The sequence below is a fragment of the Ambystoma mexicanum genome, chromosome 4p (genome assembly GCF_040938575.1).
Source record: "Ambystoma mexicanum isolate Mex_15411 chromosome 4p, UKY_AmexF1_1, whole genome shotgun sequence".
Lineage (NCBI taxonomy): Eukaryota > Metazoa > Chordata > Amphibia > Caudata > Ambystomatidae > Ambystoma > Ambystoma mexicanum.
Genome location: NC_090927.1, coordinates 973,595,430 through 973,615,873, shown reverse-complemented (window position 1 = coordinate 973,615,873; position 20,444 = coordinate 973,595,430). Strand labels below are relative to the sequence as shown.

General features: G+C 43.4%; 1 protein-coding gene across 2 annotated transcripts in view; it reads left to right on the top strand.

Annotated features, from left to right (window-relative positions):
• The window catches only part of ARMC2 (armadillo repeat containing 2), a 948,787-nt gene that overhangs the window by 163,337 nt on the left and 765,006 nt on the right, over window positions 1-20,444 (top strand). For both annotated transcript variants that reach the window (XM_069606547.1, XM_069606546.1), the window contains one exon: window positions 17,764-17,935. In XM_069606547.1, the coding sequence (XP_069462648.1) occupies window positions 17,764-17,935 (172 nt within the window). The remainder of the gene's footprint in view (window positions 1-17,763; window positions 17,936-20,444) is intronic.

Here is a 20,444-nt window from a genome sequence, read left to right as displayed (position 1 = left end):
AATTCTCTCTACCTGATAGGTATACTAAATCAGAGTGCATTCCGGTGCACTTGTCTCTTCCGGTGATCTGTCCTTGGGAAGTAAAGGATATTATATGGGCAATTGAGCAACTAAATCCATCAAAAGCTGCCGGCCCCGATGGGCTGCCCCCTTGTGTGTACAAATCCGATCCCCATTTTTGGGCAAGGTATTTACTGTCATGTTATCAGTCGATTTATCACACCGGGATCATTCCAGCATCATGGCTTATAGCCATTATCATTCCCATACATAAAAAGGGGGTGTTAAGCAATCCCGCGAATTTCAGACCTATTGCTTTGATCGACACAGCGGCGAAAATTTTTACACGACTAATTTTGGTTGATTTAGAAAATCATATAAGGAACCTTAATATCTTGTCTAAAGCTCAGGTAGGATTTCGTAGGGCAATGGGTACCCAATTAAATGCCTCAATCTTAGCACACTTAAGGAGAGCTGTGCACGGAGAATCTAAGGGCACCATTTATATGGCTGCCATTGATCTCACAAGTGCTTTCGACAATGTCCTTCGAGCTCGCCTTTGGCTCAAGATGTTGGCTTATGGCATTCCATCCACCTTGGTGGCCCTAATTGCTGCCCTTCATACAAACACCTCATGTCAAATTCGGATTAATGCTAAGGGGCTCCTTTCTGCTAATATTCCTATGAGAATAGGGGTCAAACAGGGATGTAATCTGGCTGCAACTCTGTTCAATCTATATCTCGCAGATATTGAGAATCTATGGAAAGAGATTAATTCATTTCCCGTAATACTGGGTACCATGCGTTTGCATTGGTTAGCCTTTGCTGATGATATTATTCTATTCGACAGAGTCCCTTTCGGTCTGCAGAACAAACTAAATACATTCTACGAATATTGTCTGCTGAATAACATGACAGTTAACCCGGCGAAATCCCATATTATGATTTTCACGGCTAAAAAAAAACTGCCTAGATTTACATTCACTATCAATCAGCAGTCCATTGCTAGGAAGGACGCGGTCATTTACCTGGGCTATCACTTGTCTAACGGGAACTCACTTGAGAGATGGCAGGCCTTGTTGAAAGCGAAGCTTGGCCCGCTAATGGGACAAATGCGAATAATTTACGCTAAATACTGCAGCTTTTCTCTTTTGCCCCTCATTCAATTCTACACGATGAAAATAGAGCCCATCTTGCTTTATACTCTTGATATATGCCTGCTGAAGTTGGGGCCCTTGTTAAACCAGATTCAAGGTCAACTCTGGAAGAAAATTCTAGGGCTACCAAGTTATCTACCAAATTCCATCATATTACACGAGTTGGGACTCTATTCTTTAGCCAACAAATATCTTTGGAGGAAGGTAAATGCCTTTTGTAAAGTTCTTTTGCCTCCCCCTAATTCACTCTATGAGGAGTTTCAGATAATGTTGGAAAAAAATTGCCCGGCTTCGGTTCGGGAAGCAAAGGAAGAAATAATGGAGACTCTGGAGTCGCTTAATATGACTATGAAAGATTTGACTAGAACTCCAAGTAAAGTTAGAACTCGCTTCTTTTGCAACTCTTGGGCTCAAAATTCTGACAAGATTGGGGGTTATTCCTCCTTCACGACCTATGCAATGTTTAGACACGCTGTTATTCCAAGGTTGCCCTATATCCTATGTTTTCCGGAAAAAAGGGCCAGACAGACTTATATGCGGTTCCGTTTGGATCTTATCCACACGGGGGCGCGCATTCGGTCTTGGGCCGGGTATGGGGAGTTGGCAAAGAGGCATGGATGTCGATTTTGTCTGAATAGGTCTGAAAATGAAACGTTAGAACATCTATTTATTTACTGTACATTTTTTGCGAATCAAAGATTGTACTGTTTGGCTTCTCTGTTCTTTTCTTACTCGAGCTTTGAAGCCAACTTAATATGGATAAGATGCATGCAGGGCTCCTCGAATGCCATTATTTTAGCAACTGTTAGACTTGTTACATTGATTGAAGAACAGCTGTTGCCGATGAATTATGTAAGTTTTAACAGCATAGGTTTCGCCCACCCGCATAGGTAAGAAATTTTGAACGTTATATTAGTTGGTATCTGTACTTACTGCCGTATTTGTTTCTGTTTTTTTGTGTTGTTGAATTTTGATTGATTGCTTGTTGCGTCTTTCTTCTTTCCTTCTTCTCTTTTGCCCTATTATCTGTAAGGGTGTTTTGAGTGGCAGTCGGCCTGTTATGATGTATACGTCTAGAGTATATTGTAGAGGTCTTATGATTGTACACACAGTGTCTTGGTATACTTGAAAGGTTTTATTTCAATGTCTTTTTAGAGTAAATGAAATTTGGTTGTATTCGTTTTATGTACATAATAGGCTTTTTTAATGTATTTTTATGTTTATTAATATTTGTAAAGGTGTAAAGTAAATTTACTACCGAAACAATAAAAATAAAATAAAATAAAAAAAAAGAAACACTCAGAACTCAACATGCACAAACATGTCAAAACCATAGCCTTGTCCGCAGCATACTCTACTAAACTAATTAACCTATCCAGAAAGTGTCTTACCCCCAACAACTGCCTCATGCTAGCCAGAGCCAACATTGGCAGCAAATTAGATTATTGCAATGCCATCCTCAGAGGCACCTCTGCAAAAAACATTAACAAACTATGATAGATCCAAAACAATGCCCTTGCAGCAGTGTGGGGCCTAAAACATTCAGATCACATCTCCCAAATTATACGCAAAGCTCACTGGCTTCCTATCAAAGCTCGCATTGAATTCAAGATATTATCCATCACTCATCGTTGTTTCCACAACACAGCCCATCCCTACCTTCATGCAAAAAACCCATCAAAAATCCCATCCACGCAACCTGCGTTCCTGCAAAAGAACGTCACTATCTACCCCCAGATTCATCAGAAAAAGAGCAGGATTGCGCTTCACTATCATTGCTCCCACACTTTGGAGCGCCCACCCCACCCCATCCAAGAAGAACCCTCCTACCTGACTTTCCGCAAAAAATTAAAAACGGCTCTGTTCAACTAATTGGCCTCTGACCCCCAGAGTGGACAGTGTGTAACCATAACGATATCTAAAACCATGTATTTATCATCATGCTGTCTTCCATAATGGACTGTCTGTAACCATATCGAATCTGAAAAACCTTGTACTTGCCTGGTACTCGGAATGTTTACACCTACTAGTGCTGTGATACCTCCGGATCCTGTGTGCTATCAATAAATATATAAAATAAATAAATAAATATTGTTCTGAACTTCTGTTTAACGTATCATTAGATACTGAGATGTAAAAGATGTATTATATGTGTCTTGGTTGAAATGGCAGCATGCCATCAGAAATGTAGGCTGGGGAGTTGCTAGGTCTGGAAAAGACCCGGGGCTACGCTGATGTCGGAACTGTTGGGACTGGGGTCTAGCTAGTCTTTTGGCTGTAGCTCCTGAGATTCTATCCGGGACTACAACCAAAAGATCAGGGGCTATAACCCCCTCAGTCCCCCCCTAGCAACGCCCCTGAATGTAGGTATCATGCCATTCCATGGCCATGTGGGAGGAGACCATCACCGGGGAATCAGTGATGATTCTGCAGGATTCATCACAGTAGTCAGGGAATCAACCCCTTCTGTCCCCTGATCCAGCATCACATGACTTGTAGCTGCTCACTTCCCCCTTGGTGGCCCCAATGTCCACCAGGTTGAGCAGGGACTTCATCGCACAATATACAATTCAATTTTCTCATCCCTTTATTCCTGCTTAGACTGTAGATTTTGTCTTGGACCACATGTACCAGTATGTATTCAAAACAACTTAAAATGCTTATTAGTTTTAGAAAAGGTTTCTGACCAATGTATCAACATGTTTCGATAAACTCTTTTCTCGTTCATTCCTTTTTTGCGTATTATATACTTGCATGCCTAAATAAATATATACCACAACAGTGGATGTTCTCAATAGTGCCATTTCTTTTTACCTTTGCGTTACCCCTTCCCCACCCCGCTCGCTTCCACCTATGCAGTCACACTATCTGTTTAAAGGCCTCTGTCTAAGGACTGTCTCCGCTATCTTTATTGTTTTTCTATGTATTGACGTGGAGAAGCGCCTGCCAACCTATCAAATTAAATTCAAATTACTTTATAATTAAACTTTGCATTCTTTTTTTACACCAGTAATAGCCTGCTTTTCAATTGATTATTTTTTCTATTTGTCCTTCTTAAACTGTAACTCTTTCTGTGAACAGCATTCTGCAGCGTGCAGTTCAAATGACAAATGACTCATTCTTATTAGACTTTAGCTGCTTTTTTGGAGCACATACTTCAAAATGCAATTCAATTGTCTCTGTTCGCAGTCTTTTTTATGTATTTTTTTTACTCTGGGATGATGGGTAAAATGATATTTCAGCATACAGTTCAATTGTCTCTTTATTCTTTCATCCCTTTTAGACTATGGTTGGTTTCTTGGTTTACACGTACCAGCAGTCACGTCACACATCTTTTAACTGTCTTTTAATATCTTACTGACTTGGGTCTCCAGTTCCCAGCTTGCATCACAAATAATTTTGCCTTAAAAACCTTGATGCGATCTTCACATCCCCCCTGCCTCCCCTCACAGGGCCGTTGCTTTTTCTTCTGCCTACCTGGCATCTCCTCTCTGTTGCTAAGTAAGCACCATAACTCTCCTGATGTCTCCTGACCTTCCTCCAGATTCGGTGTGTGCCCGGCATCCCTTGTCAGTCTTCTGCTCAGTCTCTTGCTTGCCTCTCTGTTGAACATGCTCTCTGTGTCTGAGGTGTTCGTTATGCCACATTTCCAGGTTTCACTTCTTTCTTGGGCGATAACATCATGCCAATGTTTGTGATTTTCCATCAAAGTCTTGGTTGCTGAATGCTTCTCCCCCATTCCGACTGTGCCTATTGCTGTTGGTTTGCCAATGTGGAAATCCACGTCGACCACGGCTAAAGATAGTTGTTCACCTTGTATCTCTTCTCCGCATCGAGCCAGATACTCGCCAGCAAGCCCAGCACAGCCCAATGTCTCTCCATTAGGCTGTAGACAAATGATCTTGGGCATTTCTTGCATAACCCTTGCAGTCTTCTTCCTTGCAGTGGTTAGACATCTTCTGGGTGCTTCATGATCTCTTCTGAAACACTCAAGTTCCTTTGTGAACAACTCCGGTCGGCTCCTGCACCATTCTGGTTACTTAATACACAATTCTGGCCCTGGTACCTCTTTTGTTTTTTTGACTCTTACTATTTGGAATCCTCTGTGATGCTAGTCAGCTGACCATGAACAGGAATAAAATACTTTTCTACTTCACTATGTATACCTCCTGCCAACCAGTGTATTTCATAGCACTTTCTTGTTTATTGAAATCACTTACGAAAAAGATTCACTGGACTTAATGATATTGGCTTCTATAAGATCAACTGACATCCCTCCTCCCTCTCCTACTCTCACTAGTGCTCATCACAAACAAAATACCTCACTATGTTGTAAGTAGGTCACTCAGATCAACCAATTCCTTTTTACTCTTTCTACCAATCATTAAACTGGCATGATTTGACGGCAGATATTTTCCTTTATCGTGCCAAACTTGTGGAACTACCTTGCTCTGTTTTACCAATTCATCACATATTTTCAACACTAAACGAAATTACAGAAGAACCTGTTTGCTAGTGTGCAGTGAACTCTTCACCCCATCTAAAGGGACGGACGTCTAGCACTTCAGAAATTGTCTGAAGAGAAAATTATGCAAATTATTCACGATTAAATCAGATTATGCCTTCATAAATCTTTGCACAATGAATTTTGACAGAGGAGGATAGCAGTAGCGAAATGGGGTCTACTTTATTTGGAAAAAATTGCAGCAGCTTTAATACTGGATGATGGTATGCATTAATACATGGTACGAAGATGTCTACAGAGCCCAGGAAAGTCAGCCCCTGCAGGACTCTTGTGCACCATAACTCTCGTAGACGCTTTGGGAGAGGTGTTCATCTTGCATAACAACTCTAGTTTAACCCCAGTACTAGAATGTGCCAATAATTGGTTATCATAACCAATTAACATAATGGAGTGCACTAGAGCAGGGTTATAGGTGCAAACTCGCGTTTGTAAACAACTAATTTTCTCTAGTCTAGCTAGAAAGAAAGACATATATTTTTTTTGTTTCTATAGAGAATGAGGAAATATATACTAGCAGTCTTGACATTTGTAATATTTGACAAGACGTCATGCATCTTTTGCTGCAAACGAGACCAGTGTTCTCTGGTGGATTTTCTTTTTTTTCCCCCTAGTCATCCATATGTCTAAAGAGAAACTAGCTACACCTCTCCACGATGTGGCGACAGACACAAACCGCAATGGCCAATGCTCAAGGTGTGCATAGTGATGTATGATTTGCTAACGTTTAGCTATGCTTCTTCAGGCTTTATGGTTGCTGCCTTGGTAGTCAATTGGTCAGAGTGTCCAACTCCGAAGGTGGGGCAGCTGGGAAGTCTCCAACTCCTTTTTGAATTTGGCCTTTATAAGTTGTATTTTGTTCCTTTTTTTCACATTTGAAAAATATTTTTTAAAAAAACACAGGCAGTATGCAGTTGAAGCTTATGTACTTTTGGAGTAGCAATTAGCCTTGCACCTTGAATAGCTGAGGGGTTCTGTGCGCTACCTTGCAAACTGAAGGTTGGCCTTCCTTCTATTAAATCGTCCAGGACAGTATGAGACTATTCATTGATGACTCAAATGTGCACAGCCGTGGAACCACTTGAAATCCAGTGCCATTTTTCGTTTTAGCCAAATAACTGATGATTAGCTGAACTGAATCCCAGGGACTCTGACAAGCCTTCTCTGCAAAGAGTTTGGGTGACCTTTGAGTGCACTGTCATGTCATGTATGGCGGTGTGGTATTGGTTATCTACGCTTCTACAATGTTGAGAGCGTTTGTATCAATGGTAACAAACCTTGGTAAATGAGTTTGACTCTCACCTCCTTCAATGCCTATTGTATTGCCTTTTAAAAAAAAAATTAATTTTGTTGCTTTTGAAACAAAAGGCAATATGGTCTCAAAGCTTAATCCACAAAGACTGTAAAGAGAAAGAGACACGCTTAGAATGGCAATACATCTTACTTGGTCGAGAGCATTGTGCTTGTCCCCTTTCAAATCCATGCAATAAATCCAATAAGAAACTCTGGTAGCAAAGGTAGAGTCTGGTTTATTTCAATACAGCTATGAGAAATGGACAAGGAGATTGACATAGAATCCCCATCAAGTTATATTGGCCCTCATCGCACAGAAACCTCAGGTTTTATAGGATTTAAACACAAATGGGCTTATACAGAAAATCAATTAGATATTTTAATTTGGTTACATTAACAATACACTTCTTAGCAGAGCATCATTTGGCCTTAAGGGGCATGGTGTTTTAACACTGTCATAGGCTTCTATAGTTCCACTTAGCCTATCCATATGGCACAATCAGTCTGCGACTGATCATTTCATCATACCTAATGGAACTGATTGTTCCAGTTCTCATGCAAGCACACCCTGCCTTCATTGGTGACATCTATCATGTCATTGGGCAAGTCTGTGCACTGGGCAGAGTATTCCATCATAGATGGACAACCTGTTGTACTGCGAAACGTGTGCCAGCCAATCACAATATATCATAGCTGTCACTGCGTCCTTTCTCCAATTATTGCTATGGTGTTGCTCTTCGCTTGGCACATGCACGTTCAAGGCCCTAAGAGAAGCTAAAATACTGACTGCTTCCTTAGTCGTCGTCCCCTTTTTGTCTTCTCCTCACAACTCTTCTATGGATTCCCAGGTCTCATGCAGATCTTCATTCCTTACTCCTTCCTAGGAAGTTAGTTTAGTATTCTTTTTTTTCTTTCAACACATTACGTCCCTTGTTTTTGTATGCATGCTGTTTAATGTCATATTTTTGATTATTTTTCATTCATATTCATTCACTGTTAATTTCTGTATTTAGACTTCAGTTGCTTAATATTTTTCATCTTGTCATCTACTATCACAATTGCCATACTGTCTACAAGTATAGGGCGCACCCTTTCTGTGTTAGCGTGGTGATTGCTTTGCAGGCTTTTTTTGACAGAAGTATCAGCAGACAAGAAAAAAAACAGTGGCAATAATTTCTGCAATCAATGTTGCTCACATATAATAATCCGGCATCTTGAAGATCTGGATGATGTGACAACATATAGCCATGTGAAGCAGAGGGTTACTGTCCGATATGCTAATTTAAAGGCATTTTTCTCATGTTCATGTTAATTCCAATATATAGTTAATTATCAAGTTTGACATTTTCCTCACTTCCGGTAACAGATTGGCCACGTAAAATACTGTATACATTTCGCAATCAAATTGACCTGATCTTTTAAGTGTATTTGAATCTTTAACTCGTTATGCCAATAAACAGCTTGTCTGTACAGGTTCTGTAATCAACCAAAGTTCACATTAGTCCGTAACTTTTCTCCCGAGTGTATGCAACTGTCATTTGCAGTAAACATTTGAGTTCCATTCAGCATCAAGCAAAGTTGACCTTTGATAGTCTGCACACTACCAGCTTTTACCTTGTGCATACACTAAAGCTGCAGAAGTTCTTTCGGCCATAAAGTCCAATCGTTCCCATTTCCGTTCCACACTTACATCTCACTGCAGGAACACTCGAGATATAGCACGTGGATTTATTTGTATTTAATTTTATTGTTCACTTGTTAGGCGCTTACACAGGAAGCAAATACTGGGGGAGAGGGAGTAGTATGGGATAGGTGCTGTGGTGCTCATGGAGAGCAGCAGGAAAAGTGCTATGAAGAAAGGAAAGTGCACCCTCCAGTGGTGGAGGGTGAGTGAGCCGAGGCAAGTGCAGGGGGTAGACAGCAGCTGGGATAAAAGATGTGGGAGGTCAGGGCCCAAGGATGCATAAGGGCCCTGCACACCAGTCAAGCTACTGTGTGATTAGCAGGGGAGGAATGGAGTGTAAGAAGAGGTAAAGTGGAATGTCTCGAGCCTTTTCCGGAGCTTACGGATATCCTGCTCAAGACAAAGAGTGCAGGGATGCTGTTCAAAAGAAAGGAGCCCACTGAGGAAAGCGACCAACCACCTGCTCTATGATTCGCAAACCACTTCACATGCAACGAGTTAGTGCCAGAGGAACGCAGGTGTCTAGAGGGGGAGTTTTTGGTCAGAAAGAGTTGCAGATAGAGTGATGCCTGGCCCCAGACAGCCTTGTGGATGATGCAGAGGGATTTGAAATTAATCTGTGCTGTGATCGGGAGCCAGTGTATGGCATGAGAGATGTGGTCCCTGGGCTTGAGGCCAGGGATAAGTCTTGCTACCCTTTTCTGGATTCCCTGGAGGGCTCACACAGTGGACGAAGGTAGATTGAGGAGGCTATTGTAGTAGTCCAGCCCAGAGAGAACCAGACCCCTGGTGACATTGAGTCTCTGTGGGAAGGTGAGGAAAGGTAGAATTCCTTTCAGAAGGAAAAGCTAAAATTGGGATTTCTTGGCAATGTCCTGAGTATGAGGGAGCAAAGGGAGAGAGGAGTCGAAGATGACTCGGAGGTTTCTGACTTCCGAAGAGGGAGCAGGGGGAGAGCCCATTGAAGAAGGCCAGAGTGAAGGGAAGAAGTAGGCTGGCTGGGTCCTAATAGGGAGGATCTCTGTTTTGCTGGCATTGAGGCAAAGATCATTAGAAGTACACCAGGCCTGGATGGCTGAGAGGCATTCGGGTATGAAGGAAGGTGCAAGGGCGTCTGTAGGAAGTCTGAAGAAGAATTGTGTCGTCAGCACAGCACTGGAGGTTGGGGGAGAAGGAGGAAATGAGGAATGCCAGCAGAGTAAGGTAGATGTTAAAGAGGAGCCAAGGCGAAAGAATACAGCCCTGGGGGATGCCACAGTAGGAGGAGGAAGTAGGGGAGGATAAGGTGCCCAGTATGACTTTGGAAGAGCGGTCAGTTAGGAAGGATGGTTCACTGTACTTGTTTTTTAGTCTGTTGTCTGTGTACCACCCAGTCCTATTTTCAGCTTGCACGGATATAAGGTGTTATTCAGTACGTTAGGCCCCATGCCCCTCTGACTGGCCCATAGGCATTGAAGGAACATCTCACTGTCTCCAAGTTGACTGCCGATTGGAAAATGTCCATGCATTTCACCAGAGCCACAATGTAGATAGGACACCAGAATCATTATCTAACACCTCCAGCCAGGACTGATGTTTGATGTCATCTCGTATTGATCTAAGCTGGTCATTCAGGTCATTTTGCATTTCTACACAGCTGACATCCTATTTTACTCTGACTTGCTAATGAGACTCACTAGCATTGTTTTTGTAACACTGCTTTTGCCTTCTATCCTATGGAGTTCTCCCATGCTTCCATCTATGTTGGTAAGTGGTGACCCTGTTAAGAGCCCCACTTTCTTCACTTGACGCAGTCTTGTCACATTAATTGGTACTTTCTAAATATTCCATGTCGAAGCTGCATAATGTACACAATCCCCTATACAACCTTTCAGTTCCCTTTGCACTTTGCCTCTGACCATCAGCATGTCCTCCTGCGCCAGCCATAATGCCACTCCTATTAAAAAACATTTAAAAATTAGATCTCTCTTGATAGTTTGATCGTTCAGAATAATTACACTGAGCTTACTGTACTGTTAAGAATTGTCCACTGCTGTGGTCATGTCTCATTACCTAGCGTTTTATATTCCGCATCTGGGGTTTTATTACAATTGATTTCTTCAACAGTTTAGCCTTCAGGAGACAATTAAGTACATGTCGGACAAGAGTACAAATAGTTTGAAATAAAAGTGGCTTTTCTAAGCACGCAATTTCTTCAACCATGTAGTGCCCTTTAGGTGAAAGTGCTCTATGTATCTCATGCGTGAACATGAAACACCTCCCTTCCTGTTCTTCCAAATCTTCTTGTGGCTTAGGGTAGATTGGAGCAGTTACAGTCTCTATTAACTTTGCAATTCGTATTTAGTAATACAAATCCCCCTTGAAGAACGCTCCCCTCTCCATTACTCCTTCTCCTGCCTCTGACACGCTTCCATCGGTCTTCCATTGGTTTGCACGCTTGAGAAACTTCTCATTCTAGAAAATACAGATTGGTTGTACAATAAGAGGTCCGATTAGGTCTCTGCCTTGGCCACCCAAATTGTTTAATCACTAGTACGTGTTTCAAAGAAACATTCTGAATCTTCAATGCTACATTTTTCTTGCCACACGCTGAGCCTGGTTCTGCTTTCTCCAGAGCCCTTTTCCCAGTCGTTTGGGACCCATTTTGATTGTGTCTACAAGCTCAAGTCCCTGGACTAAGTTTGCACACACTGGCCCTGGAAAATATTCTTACATAGTAGGTTATGCCACATTCATAGGATGCCACAATTGACTCTCTATCATTCCAGTGCTGGTAATTTTTTCCACCAAATTCTTCATTAGTGATTTCCCGTGAAACTCTGCTTTCCCATTGGGGTAACACCATCTGCGCGCTATAAAGAGTTCCAACCAAATGTTTTTCACCCGAGTTCAAATTTGAGTTCTGACTAACTGCCTGTTAAAGGGCTATTACTAAAGTTGATGCCAGGGGGCGGATTAAAGTCTAGTGTGAATTTTCTGCTTGTCGCAAGAGAAGTCAGACAGGAGGCGATAACATTTAAAGTACTTGGTGCATAGATGGCGGTCTATGACCAGGATCAAAATAGATCGAATGGATTCCAAGATGGCGTGACCATAACACCGTGAGGAGCGTGCTCCCACCCGGCGATCCCCAAGAAAGGTGCAAGAAGAGGTGAACCCCTGCGCCCACTTCATGGTGCTTTATCTATGCAGCCTCCCGGGGTGAAGGACCATCGGCCGCAAAACATTTGTCTGAGGAAGCGCACCGCCACATTGAGGGAGGTTGCGCGGCTGCGCTGGAGGATGTCCTGCAGGTGCCATTTCGAGGGACACAATGGCCCACCGAGCCCGGGCCCCACCTTGCGGTTGCAGCAAGCTCTTTCTCTCTGCTGGCACGACAACTGAGGACAGCAGAAAGGGTGCGCAGCCCTGCAGTACTCCGCCACATGTTGCTGGTGAACGATAGAACGAAGGTGCCCAGTGCATTATCCAGCAGGGTCTGGACCCCGGCAGCGGCCTGGTTAACAAGGTAACGGCGACAGCCCCGACAGTACCCAAATACAAGATCCGTTGAACTGAGTCATTCCTGTGTTAAGGACTATTCAAGGCACCTGTGTCACGAATTTAAGAAAGGGAACACGCCCCCCTAATCTCCTGGATACCATTGTGCCCCATGAAGGTATAGATAAGCTTGCCCTGCCGCTGATCTTCTTAAAGGGTAAGTGAGTGCCCAACTCGGGTGCAGGGAAGGAAACCCCCCACATGACAGAGACCGGCGGAATAGGGCATGAAGGGAGACACCACCGTGAGAAATTGTGGGATGAACTGGACTCCTGCCTTGATGATGGAGGGAACATTATAAAGGGTCCATAAGGGAAGGGTGGCAGGATACCAAGCTGCAACACCCTACAGGTGTCGCGGAATAAACCGAAGGGCCTTAAGGAGGGGGGACCCCACGTCCAAGATGACAAAGGAGCAAGACGGAACTCTCCAGAAACTATGGCGAAAAGATGGGGAAACATCCATGGGTGATGATCAGACCCAGATCGATCAGTCAGAACCGCAGGGCTCCCCGTCTCAATTGAAGGGGCAGGTGGTCACCTGTGAAGCGTTTCAGCAATGTTTTAAAGCGTTTACCGACCAGATTATGGAAACATTGCAAACACAGCTGAGCCTAATCGGAACGCAACTAGCCCAATCCCTACAAGAAGTCAAGGGGAATATTGCAGAATTGGGGGTCAGGGTTGACACAACTGAAAATGCTATTCAAGAACAAACCCATGATACGTGTAAGATCGATGCGTTGGCAGGCAAGTTAGCAATCGCCACACACAACCTTTAGATTCAAGGCGAGGTCCTTGAGAATTGCTCAAGGAGGGCTAATGTAAGGGCCAAGGGACTACCCGAAAACGTGAATGATCGAGACCTTCGGGAGACAATGCAACAAGTGTTTGCGGACTTGCTGGAACTAGAGGCAAGGGTGAGATACCCTTGGACAGATACATTGAGTGGGCCCAAAAAGAGCTGAACCAGGTGCCAGACCTAGGGAAGTACTGATGGTGCTATGAAGATATGATATGACCAAAAGGAAGCGATCCTACAAGCGGCAAGGAAAGCAACCCCTATAAAAGTTAATGGTACCAAAATTCTGTTATATCAAGACTTGGCCAGGCCTATGGTGGCGTAAGAAGGAGGCAGATGGGTCTGGTGGCTAGGTCTCTATCCCAAACCCAGATACGTTATAGATGAACCTTTCCATTTGGGATGGTCTTCACCAGCATCGCATCACCACACCAGAGGAAGGACTCAGGATTCTGAATATTGAGGGGGGGGGGTGTTTCTTGGTGGGCAACCCAGGAGGCCCCCTCGTGAACGTCTGCAAGAAAAGGCCAGGGAATGGAGGATATTACGAGAATCTAACGCAAATGAAAAGTCTCCAGGTGGCCCCGACAGACGTAGGTCTAAGTCTCCAGCTAAAATGAGACTAAATATAATAAAAATGAGCCCCGGGGGTTTTACATAGAAGGGGATGGTCCCGGTACTTGGAATCAAGGGAGGGCATGGGTATTGCTCGACCCACACTGTTGTTCTCCGGGTGTTTAACGAGATTCAGCCCCCAAGCCTGGCAAAATGGGAGTAGGGAAGGAGGGCTGAGTTTAGCCGGATGGAGGGGCTGAGTTGTGGAGGGAAGGGTGCTCGAGAGGGAGGGGGGTGCATGCATTTCAGAAGCATATAGGGCAAAATAAAGCATAGGTAGGAAACAGGGGAGTTGCTTGCTTTCACTGAAAGGTAGGGGGTTGCATTCACCAGCCAAAAGACAGAAGGTCGAGGGTTTTTTGCAAAAGGTGGAACCTGAAATAGTGACACTTCAGGAGACTCATATCTGTATGAAGGATAAGCATTGAGGATTAGAGATTACCCCCAGGTGTGGGAAGCAAATAATAGGGGTAAGACAGGAGGTATCCTCGTTGCTTTCAGGGATCTTGCTGACTTGAGAATAAATGGGACGATGATTGATAAAGAAGGCAGATTCATGTTTGCCCATATCCAATGGGGCAGCAAACCGTGTACAATCGCCACTGTGTACGCCCTTAACATGGATCAAGATGGTTTTCTATGTGGGGTTTTGGAGAAATAAATGACAGGACAGCTCATTGTCACAGGGGATTTGAACACTGCATGGAACCCGAAGGTAGATAGAAGTGCTAGCGTGGCCCACACAGTTAAGGCTATGACTAACATCTGCGCACTAGTATGACACGGTTAACACTAGTTGATGCCTGGTATGAATCGCAAGGGGGGTTAAAGGCTATACGTTCCACTCTCATGTAGATACAACATTCTCAAGGATTGACTATATCTGGTTCTCCGCCACGCTACTGGGACAGATACGGAATATGGAACTGGTGCCCCTAACTGTCTGATCACGAGCCCTTGTCGCTAGAACTTAAGTTGGAGAGGTGGGGTTTGGGATGTGGCAGTGGCAATTCCCTAGACACCTGCTCTGGGACATAATGATTTGCAACGAATCGCGGGATACCATTCGAGAATTTCTTGATGGAAACAAGACCCCGGCAATGCAGGAACAGGAACATGTAGTATGGGAAACAAACTGTGGTCCCCACGGAACACGGATAGATAGCAAAAATTGGGCACTATGTATTATCGCTAGAATGGATAACCTACACGATTCAGGGGGATCATGCCAAATTTAAGGATGTTTTGGACTTTCTCCTCGAGGACTGTGCAGAACAATGGTGTCTACAAAGAATCCCCCTGTTGGATGTGTTGTAAAGTTTGGTGCTCATGTGTAATATATTTTGAAGACTCCAGATGGTACGTTTTGCAGCGATCCGGGAGAGAGGAGGGGTGAGGGGATAAGGGTAGAAAGGGGGGAAAGGAAGCGAAGGGGGTGATTGTTAATGTTAAAAAATGTTTAAATGCTAATAAAAATAACTTTAAAAAAAAAATAGGTAAAATGTATGTGCAGCCTCTTCAGCCATGCAGTAATTAAAAAATCATGCACACAAATGTTGCGCAATGTGTTGTCAGCCATTGGATGTGGGAGACATGCCATACCATGAAGCCCTGGAAGAGCGGTGCCCATCAACCAACGGCCCGCTTGCATAACGAAGATCTGTTCATTGTACTGTAGGTTAATTATGCTTTAGGGAAATAAACCATTACTCCCATAGAGCATTGCCTCCAATTGTCACTTTTCCTCAATTCTCACCAAATGTTTTGGACTGCCACTTCCAACAGCTCTACTCAGGGAGCATAGTGGGGAATGTTGATGGGATGTGAAGTTTGGTTGACTTCACAACTGTCACAAATAGCCCCAAAAATTCACATGCAAAGTAATATTAGAGTGCTTTATTAAAATTTCAAACCACTGGTCTTTGAAGGCTTGAATGATTGAAACCTAGAGAGGGTGTGGGGCGGGATGGGACCTTCGGCTTTCTCGACGACCTCCTGTGGGCTCTCTCCACAGTGGCCCAGGTATCTCCAGCCCCAAATGTAAATGAGCGTCTGTTTTTCACGGTTCACAATTGAAAAAATAATAGCAACAAAATCAAAGGGTGCCAGTTCAATAGAAAAAGGCATTGGAGGGAGTGGTGGTTGAAACTCAGTTCACTTGGCTCCTTCCCTTTTGTAGGCAATCGGTCATACTGCTTCACTACCAATGCCTTCACTAAGAAGCCCGTAGAAGTGTGCATAAGCTTTAACATAGCCAGGCGCTTCAGCAAAACCTTATGCATGGGTAGTGTAGTTTGTCTCTAGCACCAAACCTGAAAGTTGTGATTGGTCTTTCTTCAGGCTTATCAGCAATTTGGGGCGTCAAAGATTTGATAGATGCCAATTGGTGAGACACAGTGCCTTTTATTAATGCAAACTATGCATTACATGCAATTTGAAAGTGCATATGACAAGTTCTGTAAGTCAGGGGACTGATTTGGATAACCGCTCAAGTGCCACAATCCGTTTCTTTGTTTGTGTGAGTATAGTCAGAAAATAATCAGCAATCTTGTGTTTATTCCCAGTGCCGGGTTCATGATTGCTTGTCTTTCGATGGAACATACTACCTCTACAATCTCGCACGAAGTCCACAAAGGGAGGTCCAGTTTTTATGACTAATGTATAACCAGTGGTCAATACCTCTAGTTTATTTTCAGTACGTTAATGATCATGTGCAACCTCTATCCATCCACTTCTTGTTCCATAGCTTCAGTTGTTAAGCTGCCATGTAAGGAGGCGATTTTATAGTTAAGCGTTGTAGAGCTTGTAGAATATTCAATCTGCACCACATTTAGCATAGTAACCTGTTAGAACCCTCGTGACAATACTGGCTACATGAGATTTGGACATCCCACCCCGTTCCCCGGATTTCAGCAAAGTCAAAATTTGTTTGTGGCTTGGCAAAGCGTTGTTCCTTATACATTTCCATACCGTTTCACCAATCTGCACCAAATTTTGCATAATCAACTGTTGGGACCCTCAGGACATTACTGGCTACATAACATTTGGACACTGCACCCGTTCCCCCAGATTTTAGCACCTTCACACATGAGATGGTGTCCTGAAATTGGCGAAATATCAATGTGGTCATAGAAGGACTGGTCCTCAATCCTAGAATGCACGCTTTCCGGGACATTTGCACAGCAATGCACCACAACGAACTGCACCACGCGAGGGTGAGGCAACCGGTGGGGAGGGAACACACCAACTCTCGCTCCCCCCCCCCAAAGTCTGCTCTGGGTTATGTCAGCCAGCCATGCCCATTCTCAGTGCAGTTTACTTCAGAGTACAAAGCACATCAAGCGATCAGCGAATTGGAACAGCGACCTAGAGAATCATTCATTTTCAACAATATGAGAGTATTGTCATGTATTTATTGAACCCAGGGGGGACCCTGTATAACATATATCATATGGTCCGGTTTAGAACACTTCTTGCCAGATTCCTCCTGCGTTGAAGCGCTTTAATAATATCTGTTCACCTTATGCAATTAAATTGTGTTCAATTTGTCGTGTCAGAAAAAATTAATGCCAGAGCCGGTTCTGCTGGGATTTGAACTTTTAGAAGTACTAGGTTGCTTCATATCAGAGGTTGAGAGCTTAATCCATGAGCTAACCGCGTTTATTGCATAATGATTTTTACAAGTCGTGAGCTTTTCCTACAAATCTATAATAACAGCTAATCCTGGTTTGCGTGTTTAAGCTTTCTTTAGGACTTTGATCTTTATTGGATTTCAATGGTCTTCATTTTTTATCATAACATGCTAAATGCTTAACTTTTGGATTGGGTAAAATTCCAGGCATTTACATTCCCTGAGCTTAGGTGCCCTAAAGCTCTGCATGTGTTAGTTAGTAAAGGCAACAGGGACTGGAATGATTTTTTCATTGGACACTGAAAACTGCAAAATGCAACAGCTAACACTTATATATGAGGGGCATATTGATTCTGTGCAACCTGCTAAAACCATGAGTGCAACGTACGTTTGTTTATGCATCAGATTAAGTGTGTTTGAATCAAACTGGGAAATAATGGGCCACATGCTGGTGAAACTGTTTAAGAAATGTGCTTGTTTATGCATCAGTTACAATCACTGTTTTTTTGCTTTGTTCCAGAGACCTAAACTTCCAGCTTCTGCCCCAAAAGAAGATGAGCCATTCCCTTCATTTCCCAAACCTCCTTTGCACCCAGCTGAGGTTCGAAAGATCAGCAGTTCTAGGGCGCGCCTATTTAAAACGGGTTCTCAGGGAAGTCTCTTGCCTGACAAAGGATTCTGTCCAGAAGAAGGTAAGAATTTACTGCAACCACTTTGCATTTTACATTAAGCCCATTCTGTTGTTTGTGTTCCCTTCCATTGGTGATAATGCGGGGATCGAACTAAGGATTTCATTGATATCCGGCATCACCCAATAAGCAGGAGCCAGTGATGCAGTCTATAACTTTGTGCCATTTATATATGACCTAGTGTGCTTTAAATGTCCTCTAGATGGGTCCTAATGCTCATTTATACACATGACTAAACACACTACGCTAATCTCATATAGAAATGTTTGCATGGCATCAGTTGGCCTGGGGAGTCAAAAGTAGCTCAAAAGTAGCTCATGGCAGCTGTTAGTGTCAAGCCAATTCCACTCTCCTGGGCAATAACCAGGACAATATATACAGTCCATATGGCCATCTCTTTCATACAATTTCTTTAGCCCGCATGTAGCGCACAGGCGGAAAAGAGCTTTTCCAGACATTAGGAAAAAACACGACCAAAAAACCTAGTCAAAATAGTAGAAGACGCGAGGTGATCCCACTACTTTGGAAGACGGTTGAAATCTGAAGGGAGCCGCGGGGGTGGGGCATTTATACCGCTACGTCCGATTGGGGCATGCGTAAGCAGCCCAAAACGACATAGACAGGACACAAAAGTGTCAACGTTTTTTCCTATGAAAAACGGCTTTATAAATGTACCGAGGGGTCCCAGTCTGACGACGGGGAATATTCTAAGCATGTGAATCCATGAAAGATACCAATGCTAGGTAAATGGAGTTACAGGTAAGAAACTATTCCCTTCCAACATAAGCAGAAGTTTGCAGTGCATGATGGCTTCTATTGTCTGGAGTACCTGCTCCCAAAAGGATTGTGCCAGTGGGCATTTCCACCACCTGTGAAAGTATGTTCCTCAGGTGCTGCATTGCCTCCAGCAGTTCGGGTCCAGCGAGCTTTTGAAATGGTGCAGACGTTCCGGCGGGTAGTACCATTGATACAACAGTTTGAGTGCTCCTTCTTTATTGTTGATGCACCTGGAGGCAGAATTGTTTCTGGATCAGATGTCGACCCATGTCTGGTCCTCGATTTTGTGCCCTAGATACCTTTCCCATTTGGCTTTGAATGCGGGTCTGATGACCAACATGTCCTCTTGTATCAGCTTGTAGAGTTTGGTGATGTGTCCTCTCCTGGGGCCTTCTGACAATGAGAGTTCCAGGGGGAGAAGTGCCCTAGTGGCTCTCTGTTTGGTTAGTGGCTGGGAGATCCAATGACGCAATTGTGCATAGGTGAATCTGTCTGGCTTTGGATTCCATGAAGTCTAAGGGGGAATCTGTCTTTAAACAGCTGGGAAAGAGTTTGTAGGCCCCCTTAGGTCCAATTTTGGAAGTTCGTCACCTGCAAACCTGGGGCAACGTCTGGGTTACGGAGAACTGGAGAGAGAGGGCCCAAACCCTTTGGGATCTTTATGCAGACCAATTTAATGTTCAATGAAAGTATAGTTAAAGTAACATTGACGGTAGACCATGTTAAATGATGATGGTCTTGAAACAATATTGCCCCAAGCAGGGATCCCACCCAGATTCATGACCACCACCTGCTGCTAAGCCAGTTCTCAAACCCTTTTATTAATTTTAAATATTTTTAGTGTGATACGTTTTCTTTTAGTTCAAATCAAAATATCAAGCAAAGTTTATTTTGGAGTCGTGAGAGTGCAGGACTATGCCACTCTGACCTTCACAGGGAAATGTTCTCTTGGGGCTGCCTGAATACTGTCTACAATGGAAGGGAACTGTTTAATTTGCCACCTTTCCAGAGTAGGATCTCTTAGCACTACATTGTGCCTTATGCAATGCTTTAAACAATTCTGATGGTATATTTTTTGCTTTTACTGTGTCATAAAAGGTCTAGATCATGTTGTCATTATTTCTCCTGAGAATACTGAGGCCAGGTGGCAGTTTTTTGAGTCGTAAGGTTAATTGTACTTGCATGACATTATTAATGCCGGGAACAGATGTGCTGTTTTGCTTTAATAAATTATTATTGTAGAGATGTTGCATCTACGGCGGTATGTGTGTGGCTGTGATAAGTACACACCGGACACGCTTTCTGGATAAAACGTCCCTGCTCGATGCTTTATCTGTGCCTTGTGTTTGTCACATTAAAGAAGCCTAATCCAGGTTTTCTGTTTCATAGTGTCCTCCTTTTAGGGGTAGGTTTAGTTTCTCCTAGAACGGGTAATGTGCGTATTATCTGTCTTTCCTTAAGACATATCTACTAAGATGCCTGGATGCTTTGTGTCTTTCTAGACCAATGAATTAGTTCCTTTTTAGAAAAGTTTGGAATTCCTTGCCAGAACGAGGTGGCACACAAGCATGTGTGGTTACTAGGTTGTGTCTCACTGAAAATAAGTCTTCCCTTAAAACAGAATGCTTAGCTAAGCATTTGGTACCTCTTTGCTTTATGGGCAATACTGTGGCATACCCAGAAACCAGTTTTGGAAAATGTATCAGGGGTTCTCTAGGGCTCGTTAATAAATAGG